The 18334-nt window shown below is 37.4% G+C and overlaps 1 protein-coding gene across 2 annotated transcripts in view; it reads left to right on the top strand.

Annotated features, from left to right (window-relative positions):
- Positions 1-5180: 5180 nt before the first annotated feature.
- Positions 5181-18334, top strand: part of RCHY1 (ring finger and CHY zinc finger domain containing 1) — a 19977-nt gene continuing 6823 nt past the window's right edge. The window contains exons 1-7 of one of the 2 annotated variants that reach the window (XM_072405547.1): positions 5181-5272; positions 7999-8118; positions 11633-11748; positions 13272-13350; positions 14030-14074; positions 15607-15665; positions 17456-17482. In XM_072405547.1, the coding sequence (XP_072261648.1) occupies positions 5195-5272; positions 7999-8118; positions 11633-11748; positions 13272-13350; positions 14030-14074; positions 15607-15665; positions 17456-17482 (524 nt within the window). In that variant the 5' untranslated portion in view covers positions 5181-5194. Of the gene's footprint in view, positions 5273-7998; positions 8119-11632; positions 11749-13271; positions 13351-14029; positions 14075-14095; positions 14141-15606; positions 15666-17455; positions 17483-18334 lie in introns of both variants that reach the window. The other variant, XM_072405546.1, reaches the window with a different exon arrangement.

Consider the following 18334-nt stretch of genomic DNA (forward strand, 5'->3'; position numbering starts at 1 on the left):
TTTTTTTTCAAAGGTGGGGGGGGGGGGGGGGGGGGGGGGGGCAGATCAAATGGCAGTTGCTTGAGAGTGCCTAGTGCTAGTGCTTCCAGATAATAGGGAGTTTGTATTGCATTTTCTATTGTGTCCACTGTACTCTTCTGATAATGGGCCACTAGGTGGCAGCATTGAAAAGAGCAACACATAGGGATTTGAACAGCTGTGCATTTAAATACAGCTGAATCAATAGGTGAAAAATATAAATACAACCCACAGATGTCTATATATAGTGTCAAAATTCTATTTCAATTTTTTTCTTTCACAGAATGTGAAGTTATTTTCTTTTTCTGCCATATAAGACAAATACTCCTAGAAAATATCTGAAATACAACTCCGTTTCTTTGAGAAAAACAAAGGATACTGCATTATTTTCAGTGGTAATTTTTTAAAATATTTTTTATTTTACTTGCACAGCAACAGTTTTCCCCTATATTCCGTTCTGTCTTTTTAACATGCCCCCCTTTCACTTTAAACACTCAACCTTTACTTCTTCATATAGAACTTTTATTATAATTAAAAAGCAGGATTTTTTATTCCAAGTTGGATATAATGATGAGTCCCTTACCTTACATTAGGCTAGTATGCTTGTATAAAACCCATAGCATCAACATTACTAGTGTATACAAATAAAAATATTTTTCATCAATATGAGTAACATTCATCGTCATTCCAAGTAGGTAGATCAGCCGAGATTTAAGCAAAAACCTTTCGTTGATGGCTGTTTAACCATTTTTAGATGCCGCAAACACTGATTCTGAACCCCCTTCTACCCAGGGTTGCATTTTCCAGTGTTATTTTTTTTTTATTCGGCAGGTGCATTGCACTGTGCACTGCCCTTGCTATAGGATGCAGCAAAGCATCAAAATATGAACATATTTGAACAATATATGAACATATAAAAATATGTAAAATATAATACCTTAATATTATCCAACACATGTCAATGCTGCACACAGATGTGAACTGTGCACAAAAAAAAGAAACATGCATTGGTGTCAATGGGTTATACAGGGTTGAAATCAAGTCAGCACTATGTTCCCAATCCTTTATCATGTTAGATTTACCAGAATAAAGAATTTACCAGAATCATATTTCTTTCCCATTCTGTTTTTTTTTTTATTTTACTACTTGACTCCTCAATGGGCTTTCTAAGGCATGTCTTAAGTCATTTTAAAGGTTAGGAAAGTGTGAGGAGAGGCTAGATCACTTGTTCCTCTATGTGTTCATGAGAACAGGAACACATTTTTATACCCATCCAAGAGGGGTTTACCTCACTTTGGAAAGATTTCTGATACATAAAAATGTAGATGTAATTCTACACAGATGACAAAATATAAAAAAAAAATTGGGATCAGATAAATGTTACTGAAAACTTTGCCATATAACCTTCATACCAGTAAGCAATGTCTTCAGCTATAGCTTGACTGATCTATTAAAGATAGAACACTAGTTTATTTATAAAACCGCATTTATCATGTGGTCTGGAGTAGTGGAAAAATTAAAGGAGTTCTCTTCTAATATCCAACATCACCCATTATCCGGCCACATGCTGCTCCACTTGTTTAATGCATGGAAACTGTAATTTTTGTTTTGTTAATATATACATTCAACTCAATATTATAGACATTTTATTAAATCGCAGACTGGTTCTGTTTCATTTCTTGAAATATTCAGAATAAATTATGGAGTACAGGCAAGAACATGATGACCGTGTTAGTAATCCATGTGTTTTGTTTGGTTCCCAGCCAGTCAGGGTATCTAGTACAGCTTCATAATGATGTTTGTGCAATAGCATTTTCCAGGTGAACACCGATACTGTATAGTTTAGGAACCTCTATTGTTTTATTATTAATATAGTACACTTCAGTAAAATTTTAGGAATGACATGGATCTCAGTAATGATATCAGTAATAATGTTGGAGACTCAAAGGCTCTGTGTTGTTTCTTTTTTACCATAGGGTTCTATCATATATAGCTATACTACTAGTACAAGGTTGGTTATAGAAAATATTTATTGCAAATGATAAATACTGTAATAAACAAAGTCATGTGAGTAAGTTCTTATTTAATAAACAAATTTTCTATGGCAAATAAATATTTGCACCTAAAAAAGTAAAAGCTGAAGAATATTTATTGTATGCATTTTGAAGCTTCAAAACAGAACAATGAACTGTTTACTTTAACCTTTCTTCACCAGGGGCTTACACCTTGAAGTTTCTACTACAGACCTACATATTATAGATTTGTGAACCTGAAGAAATAAGAACATATCAATATCAAGCAACTCTCCGACTTCTTCCACTACAGTCCATTGTGCCAAAACTTGGTGACTCTAAACCTAGTCCCTGAACCTCATCTGTTGTAAACATGAATGTCCATGTTAAAAATGATTTACAGTTTGATTGTAAAGTATATAAAAACAAAAATTAGGAAAGTCCACTTATCTGAAGTGCTGTAGTAGTTTTTTTAATTTGACGTATGCTTTGCTTAGTAAATTGTACATTCTGCTTCGGGTGCTATTACTTATTAATCAGCCCCAAACATATTTGGGATGAAGCCATTACCATAAAGCAAAAAATGTTTACAATCATATTAGAAATCAAATACTAGAAACTAATTTACTTAAAGATTTTACTAAATATTGTTACGCGATAAATTATGTGAATGTTCACTTCAACTAATAAATTAGCTAAAAAGCCAACTCCTGTCCACTTTTATTATATGCTATATGCTATGCTATACAGGTAGTCCCCGGGTTACATACGAGATAGGGACTGTAGGTTTTTTCTTAAGTTGAATTTGTATGTAAGTCAGAACAGGTACATTATTTGAATAAAAAAAAAATATGGAACAGATGTTTGTCTCAACATAATATTAGGCAGTGTGGTGTCAGTTACTGTATAAAATACTGTGAGTTAATTACAAACAAATCAAAACAAAAAAAATATATATATAACAAGGCTAAAAAACGAATACATGGTGGAATGACATAGATTGCCTTAGAAAGTCATTTTGTTAACCCTGGGTACAAATAGAGGAAATAACAGAAAGAAGGGTTTTAGTCAAACAGTATATTGTATTTTTGATAACTTCTCATAATACAAAAACAATTACCGGTAGTCATTGGCGGAATCTCAGTCTTGTTTGAAATTCACAATTCGATATATACATATAAATGGGCCATATTGGCACTGGACAATTGTCATCTAATGAAATTTGAGAGATAACAAATATACTGTCTCATACGTAAAGGCCGTAAACCTGACCCGTTTCACCCGAAGTGGGCTTCCTCAGGGGTGGCGGTATGCTTAGAACAAAAAAAGAGATTTGGTATATATGAGGTTCTCCCCATTCTGATAGAAAAGATTGGGTGCCTCCAATGTGGGGGAAAAGTACAGGGGATCCCCCGATTGTGAGAGATACGTTGTAGCTAATGTCAGCATGGTAAGGCAGAGGACTGCAGCCGCGGTGTAAACCAGCTGGTATTGGAAGATGACGTGGCCTAAACATTGATTAACAAAAAAAAAACAACTGCAGAGTTTGTCTTGACCATTAAAGAGTTACAAGATGCTACAGATCAGCTCAGCTATTAAGATCACCCACAACCTCAGCTGTGTTTTGCAAAAGATTTCTTCTGCAAGTCAAGCCCCCACCCTGCACAGGAGAAAGCAGGGAAGCCACGTTTATATCTAGGAGTCGTCCGTAAGACGGATGTCCTTAACTCTGGGACTACCTGTATACTCATTATTATCCCAATAAAATTAAACCTGGAGAGAGTCTGCCCTTAAAAAAAAAATGTTCTGGAATGATGCAATGGGCCTCATTTATTAAAGCTCTCCAAGACTGGAGAGGATACACCAGTTGGGTCATAACCAATCATTTCCATGTGTCATTGTACACTCTGATAGGCCCAGCCCCCTATTTAAGGTTAATTTGTTTCCTTCACATGTTGTCCATTGCAGAGTTTGTTTGCTCATGGGTGGACTTTTCATGTTTGGCTCTGGTTACCTCCCCAGTTGACCTCTGTTAGTAACTTGTGACTTACTCAGGCTTTTCTTGGCTATATATGCTATGTTAATTGGTTTGATTTAGTACCACTACTGCTGCACAAGGTCCCAACACCACCACCAAAGGCTTAAACCAGGTACACTCAGAGTCTGCAACTTGATAACAACATATCTCCATTTTTCTGGTATCTATCTTCCTACATCCTAATTTCTCTGTTCATATTCCCCACAGGATCTCTTCAGAAGATACATATAGGGGCTGACTATACAGGTCACATGTGTCTCCATAAAGATACACTCTTTATTCTAATATTAGGTCACTATAGAATTCTGCAGGGGGATAAGCTGGCAGAGGGACAGGTTTCGTTCCTTTCTTGGTAAATATTATAATACAGTGTCTGGAATGTATGAGATAAGACATCCATATCACCAATGTCCCCAAACCTCATTAAAACATCATCAGATCTCAGTTTTAAAACATAAACAATATAACCACAAGATAGATACAACTTCCACAAGAGACTCCAGCATTGGTGAGCCCTGTGCTAAATGATATACCACCAGTGGATCCATCAATGTATAAATCCCACCATATACCATTACTGTCACACATACAAATAATATATATGGACTGGAAGTGATGGAAACAGGCCAAACAAGATCAGCAACGCTGAAATACAATACAAGGAAGAAGAAAAACTTTGCAAATGTTTATAATACACGTGGGTTTAGCAAACCATTTCAAGTTAGGGTTACATGTGGTTTATTGGTGACTCCTGGGCACAATTATCCACCCAGAAAGTTATGCTTTAGTCTTATATTAAGGAAATGTCAGCTGAACATGATTCATGGCATTCCCTGCATGGATCAGCATCAACTTCACAACTAAGGACAATGTCTGTGTATGTATAGGATGACAGGTCACTGATATATGATGGGGGATGGAGTACAGCCCCCAATATATCAGTGCTGTGCTGTATAGTATGACATACCACCCCCATTATGTCAGTGCTGTATACTATGAAATACCACCCCCCAATATATCAGTGCTCTGCAGTGACAGGCCGGAGTGTATAGCACAGCACACCCCTCTCCCCGGTCTCCCGCCCTCCCTATAGGCTGAGCCGTGTTTCCGCTTCCTCGGGTCACACATGGCTGAATGCTGTGGTTCCGAGGCCATGGAGGTGCCTGCTGGCTGCGAGCACTATACTCGGGGCTGTGAGCTCAGGGTGAGGACACTCGGGGTTCGGGTGGTGTAATATAGCGGTGTGCGGGTGAATGTCCCCGGTAGTCTCATCACAGAACGTGTCACTGGCGGATAATAATACACCTACCGACCGTAGGGACTGGGACATGGCTGGGTATTACTTGTCAGTGTATTGCTGCAGTAATGGGTGACAACCTTACTGTTACCATCCCCCCCAATACTACAGGCTCTGTATATTATTGTGCTGCATTACAACCCACAGACTAACAACACACCTGACACACATTGTGACATGCTCTGTACTCCTAACATATTAGTGTTACATTTGTGTTATAATAATGAATGGGAATGCATTGTGTTGTGGTGACAATGAATGGGAATGCATTGTGTTGTGGTGACAATGAATGGGAATGCAGCGTGTTGTGGTGACAATAAATGGGAATGCAGCGTGTTGTGGTGACAATAAATAGGAATGCAGCGTGTTGTGGTGACAATAAATAGGAATGCAGCGTGTTGTGGTGACAATAAATGGGAATGCAGCGTGTTGTGGTGACAATAAATGGGAATGCAGCGTGTTGTGGTGACAATGAATGGGAATGCAGCGTGTTGTGGTGACAATGAATGGAAATGCAGTGTGTTCTGGTGACAATAAATAGGAATGCAGCGTGTTGTGGTGACAATAAATGGGAATGCAGCGTGTTGTGGTGACAATGAAAGGGAATGCATTGTGTTGTGGTGACAATGAATGGGAATGCATTGTGTTGTAGTGACAATGAATGGGAATGCAGTGTCTTGTGGTGACAATAAATGGGAATGCAGTGTCTTGTGGTGACAATAAATGGGAATGCAGCGTGTTGTGGTGACAATAAATGGGAATGCAGTGTGTTGTGGTGACAATAAATGGGAATGCAGTGTGTTGTGGTGACAATAAATGGGAATGCAGCGTGTTGTGGTGACAATAAATGGGAATGCAGTGTGTTGTGGTGACAATAAATGGGAATGCAGCGTGTTGTGGTGACAATAAATAGGAATGCAGTGTGTTGTGGTGACAATGAATGGAAATGCAGTGTGTTGTGGTGACAATGGTGCTCCCTGTCACCTACAGCCATCACCCAAAACAAGGTTAGTATGTGCTGCACTTGTTCCCCTTTCTCTGCAGCTGCTCACATTCCTCATTCTCCCCCAGGGAAGCCCTGCTATGATTAATATAAATCCACATCCCATATATTATTAGTATGATGGTCAGTGGGAAGAATGTCACTGTTACAGCCAAAAACATCATTGGTGTCACTAACCCTGACCTGAGAGTCTCAAATTGCTCAGGAGACGTCTGGCGGGACCCTGGTGTAGATGTTCAGTTTTAGAAATCTGTATGAAAATCTTTCAGGTACAATATATTTAAGTTGTCCCTACATTCACAGATCAGTGGGTAAGCATGGTGTTGTTGCATCTAGTTATGTATGTTCTGCTGATGTTGATTGGACGAATACTTGGATCACACTTTTATGTAGTTAAGTATTTACCTTTCTCATCATCATCCCCCCACCATCACTAGAACATCACGTTGTTGGCAGGAATTGTTCAATTGAAGTGTGCTATAAAACCAGCATTTCATGTCTCTTGGTGCCCCGGTGGTTCCTTCTTCCATCACTGCAGCATTCAGTAAGGATGTGGAGGTCAATGAGAGGAACCAATGAGTCCTCCAGGGGATCCAGCAGATTGACAGACATATTTAGTTCTCAGCAATCAGACAATTTCTAATGAGCAGCATGTTCTGATGGCAATGGGGCAGAGGAAAATACAAACCTACACAACTTTTTTTTTTTTTTTCAAGGTTGTTTTTTTGTTGTTGGTTGCCTTGTTACTGAATATGATGTATATTCTCATTGCCATTGGTCCTTAGTTATGGATCAAAAGAAGTCTGATGCCATGCACATTGCATTTATAGCAATCCTAATAAATCACATCTGGGAAATTGTTGTAGTTTATTTATAGATCTGACAATTCTCTGATTATCATATATTATGAAAACAAGGGAGCACAGATAAAGCTCAGTTCACCTTATGTTTGCCATATACCAGTCAAAGTTTCAAGGAGAAATTCAGTGTAAGATTTGATATAAACATTGAATCTAATGTAAACATATTAGAGAAAGTATGATTTCTATTATTCCTTCAATTATTCCTGATCAATATATCAGTTGAGCTTTGATGGGGAATTTCAAAATAATTATTTTCCCCCATGACCTTCAATAATACATCTGAGCAGGAGGATCTCTCGCCTCTGTTGGAGGACAGAACCAGGAGATGGGCCGGCATCCATTAGCCAGAAGAACAGGGTTTGGTGATAGATGCACAATGGTAAATGTTTGATGTCTGGGTTCACTAATCAATCAGTATATAGCTGGCATTTGGTTGACCATAGATAGTCATTCTGCCCTCATTGAACCCTCTGAGTGTCAGGACCTGCTGGGATACCAGCCCCATGGTGACAGAAGCCATTCTACTCTGGAAGTACGAAAGATAGGTTACATCCAGTTCGGAAATGGCAACTGTAATCAATCATTATTACTTCCAGGAATTTTATCAAACTATGTTAATATATGGCCCTGAGCACATTTACATAAAGGAAAAAGAAACCTGTGGACTAAAGTTAACTTTTAAGGGGTTCCTATGATGGAATATGTTTAGAGATGCTGATCCCAAGCTGTCATCCTAGCCCAGGTCTCACATCTTGTTTTATTTTTAGGCTCCTTGTTGTGGTAAATTTTACATTTGTCGTTTGTGCCATGACAACGAAGAAACACACAAAATGGACCGTTTTAAGGTTGTGGAAGTCCAGTGCCTGAAATGCAAGTCTATTCAGAAGGTATAATATTTTACTTTATTCCACCTGTACATGTAATAACCAATAACCCTACTGAATAAATGATCCAGTTATTACTACAGGTTTAGAGCTTTATTTTTTTTTTCTTGCTTTTGATCATATTTCACTTGTGCAATTTCCCCCCCCCCCCCCCCCCTACAAAAAGTGAGTGTCTGTACAAAAAATCCATGCAACAGACAAAGCTTATTTGTGATCTACATTAAGAAACTATAGCTCTATGGCTGCCATACAGGTCCTCTTCTAACACTTGGAATCTGATTTAGTAAAATGCCAATTCCAAAGACTGTTGTCCTTCTCCCTACCAACCCTAATCAGATTTTTTTTTTGGATTATGGAGAAGGAGGGATGGGGGGGGTGGGGGGAGATAGTAGCACAAGCACAGTAATTCTACATATCATATAACACTTAACAAATTATATCAATTCGATACAAATCCGAAAGTTAAAGTCTAACTAGACTTACGATGACTGTGAAGATAGGGCAACAAAATTAGGAGTAGTAATAAACTGAATCCATTTGTACAAGGTACGGGTACATTTTTCAGAAGTCCCTAAGTCTGCGGACATAAAGTCCTCCATTCTGTATATAACTGTCACTCTCCCCGGCCACTAACCAATTGGCGGCGGTGTTTCCCTTTTCCAACATGAGGTAATGCATGCTTTAGCTGCATTTAGTAGATGCCGTAGTAGTGAGGATTTTTATCATTTCTTTGTCATGTTAGAAACGTGCAACAATGCCAATTCAGGCTTTCCCCCCTTACATGTGAGTTTTGCAACTGCCTCCCAAAAGGGGTCCAGTCTCGGACAGTCCCAAAATATATAAAGTAAAGTACCGGGAGCCGCCTTTCGTCTCCAGCATATTATATCTAGATGGGGATAAATCTTTGCTAGCTTAACTGGGGTTCCATACCATCTGATAACCAGTTTGTAATTGATTTCTCGGGTGTTCTCTGTCAACATCGAGATGAGACTGTGATATGCATATGATAAGGTACCCCTTACACCTCTTTGGGAAAGGCACTGTGATTCTAAGGTAATAGCGGGAAGGAGGGGATCCAAGGAAATCTGTTAAGTTGGATAGTACACTAAGCACTCATCAAATCGTGTTCATCTTGTAACTCCATGAAGGAGATCCACGTATCTCCGTTTGTAAAGTGTCTGGCTCTTTAGATTCCTTTAGAGCGCCACGTTCGGAACACCGGGTCCGAACTACCTGATGTAAAAACAATGTGGCCCAGTATCTGGAAAAATGGAGATGGGAATGCTGAGACCCTATGTGCTTGAAAATATTTTGAGACTGCCGCTAAGGTGGGACCCAGTAGTGGATGTTTAGACAATTTAGCTTTAACTATTGGTACTTCCGATATCTCATTTTCCAGTCTCACCTAGAGCTTAGATTGTTTATTGAACCGCCCTATGGCATAAGACAGGGTCAGGGAATGCCATTCTGCCCTGTATTTTAGGTAAGCGCGTTATTCTCATGCTTATTCTTGATGTGTCAGAGAACCAAATAAACTTGGTGAACTCAGATTTGAAGGCATTAGGTATCTGTAAAGCGACCCTTACTGGTAGTACTTGTAGGAGGTATAAAAGTCGAGGCATTACATTCATCTTAAGGATATTGCACCTTCCAAACCACGTAAACGTTTGTTGTCTCTATGGAGGTCCTTACAGATTTTATTGAGAAGCGGAAGAAAGTTCAGCTCCACTATGCTCGTTAGGCGAGCTGGCATTTGGGTACCCAGGTATTTAATGGAAGAGGTGGCCCACTTTAAGGGAAAGTTCATAGATAATAATCTGTGTGACCTCTGTGGGATGGAGACGTTCAATGCTTCTGACTTCTGAAGATTAATTTTATAGTTGGAAAGCTCTGCATATCGAAAATGCTGTTGCTTCATTTGAAATGTTTTGTGCCTATTCTCTTGTGATTTCCGCCACGTTTTTTCTTTCCTGTCCCTTACCTTCTGTACACTACTCTCCCCTTGCAATATTAATACTCAGGTGACATTACTAGAAAGAAAAAAAAATATTGTAAAAACAAATCGTTGATGTGATCAAAGCCTCATATTTATAATTTGGGCAGATAGCAATGTGATTTTAGATGATACCATGTAACACAATTTGAACTAGAACATGAGCAGTTTTAGTCTTTTTGCTGGATACCCAGAAAGGTAATGAATCACTAAGGCTTTGTCTACACGGACGTTTTCCCCAGCGTTTAACCTGAGGCTTTAAAAGCCCATGTTTGAAATTCCTATACATTCCAAAGGGCTAACCTACACCAGGGCCCTTCCTTGAGACAAGTTTATGAGCTTTATCTATACCACTGCTTGCAATGTTTAAAAAATTAAAATGCGGGGTTAACGCTGAAACATAAACACAGGAAAACGTGGCATAGATGGTTTCCAGTGTTTTAAAGGCAAGCTTTAAAACGCTAATAAAAGTGCATAAAAACGCAAATAAACGCAGTAGGAACGTTTACATGCGTTTTCAAAAACGTCTGCGTAAACCCAGCCTAAAATATATACACAGTTCTTTGGCCATTTTTATGTCCTTTTTTTTTACAAACATTTTGATACATTATTGTATTGGAGGTGTACTGTTGCCATCTAGTGGTTTAAAAATATATTTTAGCGATCAGCATAAATCCTGTTTACTTAAATGTATTTTATTTACCTTTACTGCCAAAAATAAAGCTGTAGAGTTGCAGATGTATCGGGCATTGTTATGTAAGTAAACCAACGCCTCTAGTTTGATGCCCAGCAGCAGCTAATGGATGTTATCTTTTTTTTTTGAGGTTTAGAAATGTACTCTATTTTGGTTTTCTTTTATTTGCCTAGTCAGTCCAGAAACTTACAGCTGGTTTGCCAATGACTCTTCTGTTGCAGTACTTTCACTTTGTTTCAGGTTACAAAGAAGTAATCCTTTTAACAATTTTCTTATGCTAGGTAGACAAAAATAAACTTGAGTGCTTATGTAATACACATGTGACATTTACTGAAAAATAAACTTGTTTTTCATGCATAAGCTCATGATTCAGATATTCTAGCTTGGTAGTTAAGTGTTATTTGAACACTTACTTGACTTCTACACTTCTGCACTAAAATCTTTGTTCTCTTATGTTCTCAGTCATTACAGCCTTATATTTACATAGTAGGTCAGGTTGAAAAAGGTCCATCAAGATCAACCTCTGGGGCAGAGGCCGGCAAACTCCGGCCTTTAGGCCAGATACAACTTAGCCGGTAGTTTGTTCCAGCCTAACTCCCCCTGGCTGATCCAGGGGGAGTCTGAAGAAACTACCGGAGCTACTCAGACTCAAACCTGCAGTACGATTGGATAGAACTTTCTGGGATAGGTATAATCAATCCAGGGCTGCTGTATGGCAAGAAACCATTCATGTCTATCAGACAGGATCATTGAGCATTTTTTGCATGCAATCAATTTCTGTCTTGATACCCTGTGTAGTATAAATACATTGATTTTTGTCTTTTCCTCAGGCTCAACAAACCTGTGAGCATTGTAGTCATGTTTTTGGAGACTATTATTGTGATATATGTCATCTCTTTGACAAGGACAAGAAGCAATATCACTGTGATGGATGTGGTATTTGCAGGTATGACTTGGAATTATAACCTAAATTGTATTCTTAAGTTGTTAAATGTACTAGAAGCAATTGTAAAAAGTCAAGGTGGAGACATTTTTTTTATATATTTGTACATTATAATTTAGCATTGCAAACTGCCTTACTTGAAGGGTATGTGCATTTAAATATCAAAGAACATATTTGCTGTGTTTTACCATCACACAGTCGTCATTCGCTGAGGCCTGGTGTTTTGTGTGTAGGATATGCGCTAAGTTAAATAGCTCAATATAATACAATAAAATAATCAATGCAAGGTAGTGATATGCTAATTTCCCTTGAATCAATGGTTTCAGCACTGCGGCCTTTTGTTCTTGTAATGGGTGCTAATGTTGTCCTCCTGTCTGTAAAATTCAGTTCCAATCCATTAGGACTTGGTCACATTTTAGAATGAGGTGCATTTTATTAAATGCATATACATTGCCATGTGGTCAGCAGCCCTTTTAGTTGACTGGGCTGCCAGTGCACAGCACAAACATTCATTTTGCATTGTGTGGAATACATAGGTGCACATTGCTGCACAGCATTGAATTCCTACAGTGCATTTGGGGTGCCAATACCAATGAATGGCATCCCATGATGCCAGGTAAATGTAGTGTGTGTAGCAATCATGCAACACATTAGTGTGAACAAGCCCTTATACCAAATCAGGTAAGACCCATGATTTTCTCTACATAAAATTTATTGCCCTACAAAAAATATATCGCTTCAGTTTTTGTATCTGATAATAGGAATAAAACCATGTATTTTTGGTTTGTTCGATGACACATTTCATGTATATAAAGTGTATAGGGATACCTAAATATATATGTCTGTTTAGTATATTGCTTATGGCACATCCCTAAGTATATATATATATATATATATATATATATATATATATATATATATATATAATATTTTTTTTTTTTTGACCATGGGAGATGGAAACAAAACTCCAACAGGTTGGAAATGATGTCCAGATTTTAGCTTAGTTCTCAGAATCTTTCTCAGTTCTTACTTTACACACCTTACACACAGGGCGTGTTGGCTAATATCAATTGCAAGCAAGCAGCTTGTTTATTCTAGAAGGGGGAAAGAGAACCCGGTGAAGATGGCTGCAGCGACTGCAATGGACCAAAGACACCATTGTAGATGCTATGTTCGTATTTTGTATTTTATTTAAAAAATTGTGATTAGGCAGGTAAGCTTATTTGCATGTCCATTCTGTTATAAAGGACATAACTTCTCACGTTTTTTTATTTTTTTTTATTTTCATATGTTAACTTTAGTTTGCTTTAATATACAAATGGTAGCTGGGAAGGGGTTAAAGAACCATCTGTTATGATTGTTGGCAGTCAGATCAGTTCTCTATACTGTTTAGTAGAGCAATAAAATACTTTTGACATGTTACATGAGACCTCTGTTTAATTAGCAATTTACTTTACTCTGACGATAACTTTTTTTTTATTTTTTTATTTTTAAGAGGATTGACTTTTTTTTTCTTTGTCTATTAGGATTGGCCCCAAGGAACAGTTTGAGCATTGTGTGAAGTGTAATTTATGTCTTCCATTAAGCTTCAGAGGAAACCACAAGGTAAGGAAATATATTTTATCTTACAAGAGCAAGATCATTTTTTTTTTGATGCATACATATTCAATTGCAAAGCCCATGCTGAGAACAGAAGTTAAGACGTTTTAATTAACAACAAAAATGATTAACGGGCATAGGCCAGTGTAAAGAAATCCTGCAAATATAGATTACCAGACATGTTTCATAATGTACAGACTAACCAATTATCCATGATTATCATGAATTGTTAGTGTACATTATAAAAAAAAAAAAAAAACATAGTACATGAAATTAAATGAAGGGCCAGGATAGTAGATATGGGTAGAAGTAGACATCGGCCCATCATGTGGTGGGCTCAAGATACCTGTTGCAGTTTCTAATGCTTTGTGGAAGTCAGAGTGTGCAAGAAAAAAGGATTATTCGTTTGAAAGCAAGACAGTATAATAGTGAACAAAAAGCAAGGTTGGGGAAAAAAATGTTCCTTACAATGTTTATAAAAAAGGATTGATTCATATATCCAATAAACATTCAAGTTATGCAAGTACATAAGCGTCTCAGCTGTTACAGTTCATGGAATAAGGTGGCAACTGCACTGTAACCTCGTTGTCCATCTGAACTGAACCAAAGGGTGCACGATGGTCATTTTGAAAACATGAAATACTTAATTCATTTTTTTTTTTTTTTTTTTTTTTTTTTGCTTTAGTGCATTGAAAATGTCTCAAGGCAAGACTGTCCTATATGTTTAGAGGTAGGTCACGTTGTTATTTAGTGCATTGAAAATGTCTCAAGGCAAGACTGTCCTATATGTTTAGAGGTAGGTCACGTTGTTAAATATTTGTAAATGCCAATACCTTCTAAATGTGAATGATTTAATTAATTTTTGTCAGATGTAATTCTCGTGCTAGTAAGAACAGAACAAACTTTTTTTCCCTCTACCTTTTGATCTTATATTATTAACTTTTTTTAAAACTGCTTTTCAGACATATCTCTAGAATTTTATCAAGTGGGTAGAAATAAGGTTGGGTAGTTCAGTGCAACTTTTGAACTTGTGTGGTAATCCAAAAAGTTTTTCTTTGTTTTGGGTAGAGTAATAGAGTTGGAACCACTGACAGGCTTCTTTTGCTTTTCAGGGCTCTGGTTGGCAGATTTACTCTTATTGTAAAATGGTGGAAAGTTAGAGCCCTTGTTAGAATTGTATTTTTATCTCTTGCATATTTGTCTTAACCTTCTATCAGAATAAACTATTGTCAGCACTAAGTGATGGTAAAAGTCCCCAACGCAAGCCCTTGTAGTAGTAAAAACCCTCTAGTTCTACTTACACTGTAACTGTAGTGATATGTCTGTAACCCACTACTCTGTAATTCACTAAATTTCCATATAAAAACTTGTGATCAGGCAGAGTTTATTGCAGAAAGGAACAGGCTATGTCTCCTCTGCGATAATCATTCTTCCCTGAATAATTACTTGCTGTGGTTGCTGGGACTGAATTAACTTCCACTCACCTGCATATAACATACATCATCCTAGCCCAGCTATTCAAGGTGGCCAAATATCACAACTAGGAAGAGAAGAAGGAAGATGGCAGCATCTAGCCATGCGACAGGTTAGAATAACAGGATCCACTTTAATAGTTATGATCTAGTTAACATCCACATCTTTTATGCCCCCCCCCCTCCCCAAGGTTTAACAAATGTAGATTGCAAATCTGTGAAAGGACAGAAAAGCGCAATTTACAGCTTCCACTAAATCAACAAGCCATATGTGATATACTACACAAGGTTCCTTTTTGAAATTCCCTGCTAGAAGGCAGCAGTGCATGAAATTAGTTGTGGTGTGACCAGCTTCTATCAATACCATAACCAAGAAAATATGTACCCTGTGCAGCATACTTGTTTTATGATGCTATAAATGATCACAGATAAAAACTTGACTTATGTTTTATTAGGAGTGGTAAGGCTTAATCCATACGCTATCTCACAGTTCCTTTATAAAGATAATTGTCCTTTTTAAAAAAATCCTTCTTTCCTTGTCTTAATAAAATATGGATTACTTTGCAGAGCTTAGTGGCATTTTTCTTTGATTTGATGGTAAGCTGCTATACCTAATAAGATGATTGAACTAACATTTAGAAAACCTGTATTTTCTCCAGTCTTCTTAGTAGTCATTTTTATTTTTAGTATCCCTTTTTTAATATTGTCATCTGTAATTGTATATGGTTGATATCTATTGCATGCTGGTTTTGCAAGATTCAGAGCAGCTAATTCAGTATGTTTCTTTCAGGATATTCATACCTCCAGGGTGGGAGCACGTGTTCTTCCTTGTGGACACCTCCTACACAGGTGAGAAACATTTTTGGTATAATCACATTCTTATTTCTAATCACTTTATTCTTCCTAAGTATTTAGGCAGAATTACTAGTTCATTCTACTCACAGACAGAAAATTGATACTGGCCAATTTTGACTATCTACATTGAACAGTGCCATAGAATTCTGTCATGCATTTGCACTCACAAACCTGGTGACATTCAGTATTGCATTATCATTGTGCTTTAAAAGTAGGTTTTGGGGGGGGGGCTACCAGACTGTAACCAGCACGCAGTTGGGTATCAGTAAATGGAGAAAATAATTTACTACGTAAGAGATACAAGAAGCCCAGGTAAATATTTGTCATGCACACATTTAAGAATGAATCCAGCAGTGTCTTTTTATTTCCTTTTCTTTTTTTTACTTATAAACACTATACTTCCTTGATAGATAGACAAACTTTTGAGATTGTCTGGGGCTAAATCTAATCTACAGCTGTTCATGGACCCTGCTAGTTCACCATACAACCGTCAGCTAACAACTGCTGCTGTTTTTTATTGGAAAGATGCAGCAGAATGCCTCCTGGTTGTCCTCCTCCCAACACACTTAGAATGAGCAGCACTGTTTTGTGCAAAAGTAACTTGTTCCTACTGTTGCTGGAAATGATCACTTAGGATTGTTTTCAGCAGCAACAATTTGCATCTCCCTGTAGCTTGGGGAAGACAGCTAATGTAGACAGATGAAGTGGGGTTCTTGGCACTAAAAACAGACCTTTGCTGTTTACAAAGGATACAGTATAGTGCAGCAGGGTGAAAAATTTGCATACTATCAGCAAGCAGCATGTAAACTTCAAAGCAAGTCTTCGCTAATCTCCGTAGTTGCGGTAAAAATCATAACTTAAAATTATTTTACCTTGCAGTACTCGTACACAGAACATCCTGCCCTGTACCTGTGCCCCTTTAAATGTGATCACCTGTGCATCCTCCTGCACACCTTTTATACTGTTTACCATTAAACCATTTACCCTGAAACTGCTCACCTTTTTTTTTTATTCTGCTACTAATCTGGGCACTACAGAAGTGTCATGTCAGCTGTAAAATCAGGCAACTGTGTCTGCTTGTGCCATTGTGATTCCAGCACACCATGCCTTTGACAGCAGGTGGCAATTCATGCAAAAGAAGCCGGCAGCCTATAGTTTAAGAAACTAGACTTTACAGAGGTTGAATGAAAAATGGGAGGATTTTTAGGCTTTGGACCAAACATTTTTTATTACACAAATGTAAAAACAAATTTTTCTTCATAAAACATACTGCAATATTCTTGATTTTTACTCAGCACGTTTGCAGACCACTACGTCTGCGTCATCAATGGTGCAAATCAAAATATATGGTTAGACAGAATATACATTTGTCAAGAAAACAAAAAATAAAAAATAAAATCACAATTTTATCATATCAAAGCATTTTAACCATAACATTTAATTACATACTTACAATATCAAATATGGAGTGGAATGGTATCCATATGTTTTCCTCCACATAAAGAACATTTGCTTTTACCAACTCTTACTTAACTTTAAGTATTCTTCTGTGACTTACATTGGTGTCCTTATATCTGCAAAAACAATGTTTGTGGAGACATTCTTGATTATCTACTGCTGGGACATTGGCTTTATATTCTAGACATCCCAGGTATACATCCTGTGTGGATATCTCTGCATTGAAAATTGTGTACTTTATGTTGTTTTTATCTGACCAAATGGATACTTTTTACATGAAAATGAGTTACTCTGTATCTAATATGTTGTATTCCATTTTTCTCCAGTCCATGCTACGAGGATATGCTAAAACAGTAAGTACATTACACAATGTTCTAAATGTAATTTGTGCATCCTGGCGGATATTAATTGTAGTATTGTTTTTTTTTTTCTATCCAAAGCTAGCTAAGAATGAGGAAATAGGCACATATAGCGCTGTATATCTTTCAATTTGTCTCTTCTCTACTTGACCAAACAATGAAACATTCTTTTCATAATCTGATTTCAAATGATCATTCCTTCTGGCTTCAAATTTTATTTGGGAATGACCTTCATTTGGCTTTCTTGGTCTGCAGAATTTAATTTCCAAAAAACAAAGAATCACAAGATACCGCTTTAATACTGTTACTTTTTGATTTTGTGTAGTCTGTGTAAAATTATTATATTTAGTAGACCACCGTGTATGTTTACATTTCCAATGAGACTCCCCACCTAAAAATAAGGTCTGGGCATTCAGGAGTTCATTCTATGGTAAACCAAATTATATGTTAAAGTATCATGGTTTTTGTCTCACATGGGGAGAGATCAGTGTTAGAGAGCAATAATACATTTCCTGCTGCTGTTCGCAGCATCCAGGTTCAAATTGGGTTGGGAATTCATCATCCAGATTTACTGTTTTGGGAGCTAAGCATCCGCTTTCTTAGTTTTGGGAGCTTAGCATCCAGGTTATAATGTTAGTAGCTTAGCATACAGGTTCACTATGATGGGGGCTTAGCATCCACATTCTTTTTATTATTATTATTATTATTATTATTAATAAACAGGATTTATATAGTGCTAACATATTACGCAGCGCTGTACATTAAATAGGGATTGCAAATGACAGACTAATACAGACCGTGAAACAGGAGGAGAGGACCCTGCCCCGAAGAGCTTACAATCTAGTA

Source organism: Pyxicephalus adspersus, chromosome 3, assembly GCF_032062135.1.
Source record: "Pyxicephalus adspersus chromosome 3, UCB_Pads_2.0, whole genome shotgun sequence".
Taxonomy (NCBI): Eukaryota; Metazoa; Chordata; class Amphibia; order Anura; family Pyxicephalidae; genus Pyxicephalus; species Pyxicephalus adspersus.